This window comes from Hydra viridissima, unplaced genomic scaffold (assembly GCF_058129835.1).
Source record: "Hydra viridissima isolate aposymbiotic clone 2 unplaced genomic scaffold, HvirCarnegie_v1 scaffold_3, whole genome shotgun sequence".
Taxonomy (NCBI): Eukaryota; Metazoa; Cnidaria; class Hydrozoa; order Anthoathecata; family Hydridae; genus Hydra; species Hydra viridissima.
In genome coordinates, this window is record NW_028324302.1 from 5,317,160 (window position 1) to 5,323,472 (window position 6,313).

General features: G+C 28.4%; 2 protein-coding genes across 2 annotated transcripts; one reads left to right on the forward strand and one right to left on the reverse strand.

Moving 5' to 3' along the window:
• The first annotated feature begins 1,223 nt into the window (after positions 1-1,223).
• Positions 1,224-3,232, forward strand: LOC145196963 (coiled-coil domain-containing protein 28A-like). Its single transcript, XM_090081405.1, has 5 exons — positions 1,224-1,427; positions 1,549-1,645; positions 1,793-1,859; positions 2,572-2,594; positions 2,901-3,232. The coding sequence occupies exons 1-5, from the start codon at positions 1,253-1,255 to the stop codon at positions 2,929-2,931; spliced, it is 393 nt and encodes a 130-aa protein (XP_089937531.1). The 5' UTR covers positions 1,224-1,252; the 3' UTR covers positions 2,932-3,232.
• A 185-nt stretch (positions 3,233-3,417) lies between these two features.
• Positions 3,418-5,623, reverse strand: LOC145200461 (myophilin-like). The gene is made up of 5 exons (XM_090081404.1): positions 5,433-5,623; positions 5,076-5,215; positions 4,152-4,221; positions 3,856-3,996; positions 3,418-3,683 (listed from the first exon to the last, which is right to left on the reverse strand). The coding sequence occupies exons 1-5, from the start codon at positions 5,484-5,486 to the stop codon at positions 3,573-3,575; spliced, it is 516 nt and encodes a 171-aa protein (XP_089937530.1). The 5' UTR covers positions 5,487-5,623; the 3' UTR covers positions 3,418-3,572.
• Positions 5,624-6,313: the final 690 nt, after the last annotated feature.

Consider the following 6,313-nt stretch of genomic DNA (forward strand, 5'->3'; position numbering starts at 1 on the left):
TTTTAACTTCAATTCACATGTTGTATATATGATGGTGGCATAACTTATATTAATAATTTTATATTTCCTTTTTCATGACTGTCATTGAGTATTTTTATCATTTCTGTAATATGAAGTGATATTATGATACGAATGTGAGGCATTTTTAAACGACGCTCATCGGATTCTAGCATTTTTGCGCTAAAGTCTTCCATTTTATACTTTAATAAAAAAAAATTTTTTTAATCAAGTAGAAATTTTTTTATAATATGCTGTAATTAAACTGGATAACAACTTTAAACAGAGCTGTAGTTTTTTTTTTTTTTTTTTAATGATAATGTTCACAGTTCTTATTGAGATACGCCTCAGTGATTTCTCACTTAAAGTTTGTAGATTTTTGTTGATAACTAAATAATGGTGTTTGTTTACATGAACAATTAATGCAAGTTTTCGATTTTTAAATAATGAGGTAAAACTTCTTTTTTTTTTTTTCTTTTATAAAATGATTTTTGTAAGCATTTTTAAGCCATGGTTGAATGCTCTAAAATAAAGTTATAAAATATTGAGGGGAATGTGAACGATTTTTCTTTTTTTCCTTGTCTTTTTACGAAATGATTTTTAAAAATTTCTTGTACAAATTTTTTTTACTAACAAAAATGTTTGTAACATTGAACTTATTCAAATCTTTTTATTAAGGTTTATTTATTATTATGATGATGTTTTTTTTTTTTGTTTTTTTTTTTTGTATTTTCTATTATTATTGATATGTATTTTAAAACTTTGTGAGTGTGTATGTGTGCAAATAAACGACTTCTTTTTACAATCAAGTTTACGATTTTTTGACTTTTTTTTTTTTTGTATTTTCAAGAAATAGCTTTTAGAAAAACTTCTTTTTAAGGCTCTTTATTTATTTTTCGAAAATATTTGCAAATTTAGATTTTAAGAGATTTATCATCAGACTTCAGCCGTCTTCACCGATCTTTTGAAACCGTTTTGTATAGATTTTAATCTCTAAATATTTTTTATATTTATATTATAACTGGGTAATAAAGACTGTACAGTCTATTTGTTAAATTGCGTAAGAGTTATAAAACGTTTTAATTTAAAGTTTATGTGATTTTTTCTGCATTTTAATGTAATCTGCATCGTAATGTAGCCAGTGAAATCAAAATGTAGCCAGTGAATTCAAAATTGTAGTGAAATTTACCCTTTCTTTTTACTATGAACTGAAATGTAAACACCCAACTATTTTAAATTTCTCATAACAGTTAATATGTCAGTAGAGAACTCAAAAATAAAAAGTTTTCCAGCTGGGCCTGAAACTTCAACACATGATGTCGCTTCACAAGAACATTCTTTTCTCCAGGATCAAAATCACGTGATAGAAGCTGAAGATAGGTTGCTCAAACTTCTTTCTGATTTTAAAAGCGGAAAGCTTAACGCTTTTGGTTAGTTTTGATTGATGTTTTTGAACCTTCCTTTTTGTGTGAGTACGGATTAAAAGGTATTTATATGATCAAGATAGCATTATTCCTCATAATATAGATTGCTGCATAAATCTTTTTCCAGATGAATACTGCAGTCTTGAAAAGATGAACCATATTAAAACCTTGCAAGAAAAGCTCGCTCGTCTTCATTTTGAACTGGAAGATGAAGACATAAACAAGTGAATTTTTTTTTTGATTTTTTTCTTTTTGTTTTTTGGAAACAGAAAGATATTTCCGTATTTATTAATTATGTAAAAATCTTACTGTATGTATGTATATATGTATGTAAAAATCTTATTGATACTTGACGATAGACTTTTCTTCAGAATAGTATTATCTGAAGATGAGCGGTCAAAACGTAATCAAGAAATGATGGATAAGTTAATGTCAAATGTAAGGATCAGAAATATTTTAATTTTTTATAATTTGTATAATTAAATATAGTAATATCTACTAATGTCTAAGTGGATACATTTCCACTAATGCATAGGCTCTTTTTTCCACTAATGTATAGGCTCACGCCATTAATGCATAGGCTCTGCTTCTGTCACTATTTGATCAGTTTGTTCGAAGCAATAAGATCTTTCTGTAACCGGAATAATTATATTTTTTTTAACTTGAAAACCTACTCGGAGTCAAGCGAGCGCTTTCACGAAGCCATACTGTAAGGGCACTGTAAGGGCGGTGTAAGACCAATATAAGGGTGCACTATAACAAGAATATAATGGGGCGTTTAGGTCCTGATCTTGAAATTGATAGAAATTTGTCGTAAATCTCAAAAAAATATTGACAAATTGACTACACTCTAAATACATTTTTAGTTTCGATTTGTTACTATTTTTTTGCTTTATGAAACAAAAAAGATTAACCTGCTTTCCCATTGGAATCACGTAATTTATAAATTCTTACTGCAGATTGGGAGGAATGTTTTTTTAAAGTTTTCTTTATTAATTTGTGATAGCCAATTATAAAATGCAAAAACATATTTTTTCCGTGCAAATATGCTTGCTTTAATCACAGCTTTGATGTTTGTTAAAAATGTTAAGTTTTTTGCAAAAATTACAGATTTGTTTTTGAGGTTTGTTTTATTTTTTTTAATATTTAGATGGAGACACTTTGTTCTTCTATGTATCTTTTCAAAAATTTCCAGGAGTTCATTTCGTTATTTTATTTCTTTTCTCAGTACAACTAATAATTTTTTTTTTTTAATTTCAAGCGAGAGAAAAATAGGCGCTATTTCATTAAGTATTGCAACTTTTAATAAGTTCACTTAAAATTCTTTTTAACATAGAAATTTAAAAAAAAAATCTTTCATTTGTATAATATAACTTTATAGGAAAAAATATTGCATTTCTACAGCGATTTCTGTTCGCTTGTTGACATCAACTGTTTGCGTAAAGTTGCGTAACCAAACATTCTTAACTCAGACTTTAGACAAAGTTTACACACAATTCATCCACAATAATAGATGAATTGCGGAAAAGGGAGGGGCTATGACTATTGGTTCCGAACATTTTTACTAAGATGTATTGACGTCTGCTGAAAAAGACAATCGCTGATTGAAGAGAGAACATATTGTTTATATATATTGTTTCTATGGTGTTTTTTTTTTGTTTGCTTTTGTTATGGTTTAATTTTTGCTTCGTCTGCTCGAACCAGTTCGTAGTAACGTAATCCTGAAGTTTACGTGGACCTTTTCTTTTTTTTTTCCCGCATTAAGATCACGTCGATAAAACATCAAATAAATGGTGCGTATGTTAATATTATTTGTTGTTTTTTTTTTTTTTTTTTAACATACATATTAAAATCATATTAAAAAATTCGACTCCAAAAAATGGGTTCATTAAACAAAGTTCACTTCGCGTTTTTTTTTTTAATTTTCTTTTTTAAACTTAACCAATAAAAGTCTGAAAATATCAATAATTGTAAATATACATGGACTCACGAAAGGTTTTATAAAATAATTTTTATTTAAACATAATTTAAAAGAAAATTTATATGTTACATGTGTGAAAATAACTTATTGGTTTATTCGTAAGCAAATATCATCAGCAAATCTCCTTGTTTAAAGCCTTGGAGTTAAGTTTGATGAAAAATCTTGCACTTTTAGATTCCACGAACTCGCCCTTCAAGTAGTTGCTCTTCTGTAAACTCACGTGGATTGGCGGTCGCTTCTTTCGGTCCTAGTACTGGACCTTTGAATCCATTTGTTTGAGCCTTAAAAAAAGTTTCATAAAAGTTTTAAAAAATGTTTCTAGATTCCATTCAATTTGTTTGCTGAAGAAATAATTTCTCAAGTCTAAAACGTCTCTTATCTTTTGAGCTGCTTCTCTGAAGTTTAGCTAAAAATAAACTGAGAAAAAAACAATCCGAATTTAAGTTTTTTTACTTTACGTCCTAAAGCATGAATGCCGCCAATGACAGCCGACATATTCTGGTTTGAATCAGTAAGATAGACGGACTGAAATAGATCACCACGTGCTACTCCGTACTTTTCAGCTTCGTTTAAGAAATTAGCTATATTTTCCATCTAAAAAAAGTATGTATTTACGTTAGGCTTTACTAATTTGAAATGCTATAAGTGTTAGTAGCTTTTTTTTAGGAGAGGGGGGGTTTGACAACCCATACCAACCATCATGTGAGTCTAAGATCAACTAAAGCATTAATAAAGAAAAAGAAACCTACGTGCTTGAACTTATTGGCATTAGCAGGATGAATTTTTGGGATAGCTCCAGGTCTTAGTGTGTTCATTAATCTTAAAAAAAAAAAAAAAAGTTTTCTTAATAAAAAATCTTATGCTACAGTTGTTCGTTAGATAATGATGCATTTTTTGTGGACTATAAAACTAACATAGGGGATAAGAAGCACCTGTAAATATCAATTATGCCATAAACTTGAATAACTATTAAATATATGTTACAAATAGTTCAGAGAAACAAACCGTCAGGATTATAAAACAGTAGGTTTTTATATTATCCTGTTACTTTAAAATGTAAACAGTTAATCTTGTTTGTTGTAAAAAAAAACGAAACAAAAAAGGAGTTAATAGTGCTTTTAATAAAACTTTATCTTGTTTTAATATAAAATTATTCGTGATCCGCAAGATAATCAACAAGCTTTGCTAGTTTGAAGAGGATTGCGTTTTAAGCATAAAGTTTCAGAGTACTATTTTGATCACTTGTTTGCATAACCTCTGATATCAGAACTTATTGTATGTAATACCTCAGCTGGGTATAAAAAACGATATTTAAATGTGTCCGCGTTGTTAAATTAATAAATTTCTTAAAACTATAGCTGATATTTTAAAAGCTCAATGGGTTTATGGATGGTTGACTCGTTGAGTTTATGGAATGGTTCTGTATGAGTTCAATACTTTGTTAACAAATTTAAGAAAAGTTTTATAAACAATCTGATGTTTATATTTAAGCGGTGTTAAAAAGATAATAAACACTTTTTAATTAGGTTCCAATAAGCTCTTATTTTATCGTTCTTTTAAATTTTACAATTGGACCTGAAGAATACTTACATAAAACGATGCAGATTATTTTCAAATGTCGGTTTTTTTTTTAGAAGAAAAAGAAAAAAACAAAACAAAACACTAGGCCATACTTGCATAATATAATTCCATCTCTCAGTTTGTCTTGCACAGCTTGCCTCCCGCTGACGTTCCCTAATTCGGTTCCTCCTAGGACAGCATTTATCCATTGCACGGCTTCTTTCTCAGACTGTGGGTCATACTTTGCTTCTAACTAAAAAATAACGCCTTTGCTACAAAGTCATTATAAACTTTAATGAAAACTTTTACGTGATTTCTTCAAAAGAGTATTTCAAAGTATTTCCTCAATGAACTATTAAATTTCCAAGTGTTTCTCTCGATAAATTTTTTTTAACTTTTAAAACAAAAGGAGAATATACAACAATCGAATAAATAAGCAGTGGAGATATTAAAGCATTTAACTCGGTTACTTTTTTCGTGGTTTCCGCAGTTAAACCGTATCCTTTCTCTCTGTTATTCGCCATTTTACCCCTAGACGCTTTTAGACGAAAAAAACTTTCGAAAGATTATCAGCCGTGCTCCCTTAATACGGTTGTAAATGTATTAGGTTTTATAATTGGCAAGTTGATAAGAAAAATAAAACTGTGATAAATTATATTCCATCGCAAGGAGTAAAATGTTTTAGCATACTTAATATAAAAGAACCGGTGTATTTTCTTAACATAAAACAACGCTGCGTGAGCGCAGTTATAATTACATTGTAGAATTCGCCATAAAAGGCTTGAAAAATCTTTTTATCTGCTGCGCACAATGCGCATGTACATATATAAGCTTTTCCTTTCTTGTCTGGTTTTTTTTATAAACCGCGAAGGAAACTCAATCAAGCCTCTTTTGTTGGTTCTGTTACGTTTTACGTAAAAGTTGACGTTTATTGCAAGAAACGATCTTGAAATATTTGGATTTTTAAGATATTTTTTATTATGTATGCAAACATATCTTTGTGAGTACTTTTAAATAAATCAATGAGTAATAAATGCAATTGAATGTAAAGTAATTTTTTACACATTTGGAGGGGTTTTAAGAGAGCTCTTCGTTTACTTTAGCAAGTATTAAAAATGCATTTTAAGTTAAGAAAAAGTATAGTAAAGAAATTACCCTTACAAATTTATTTTTTTTCTCTTATTATTGGTGATCAACTAATAATGCCGATTTTGTATTTTCTTAAATATTTTAAGATTTTTTTACTTGCATTTAATTTAAATTGTTTATTTAATATATCTCGATTTTACAATCTATTTACATTAAAAAAACAAAATATTTGTTCTAAATAAAGATAATTTATGGTGATGTG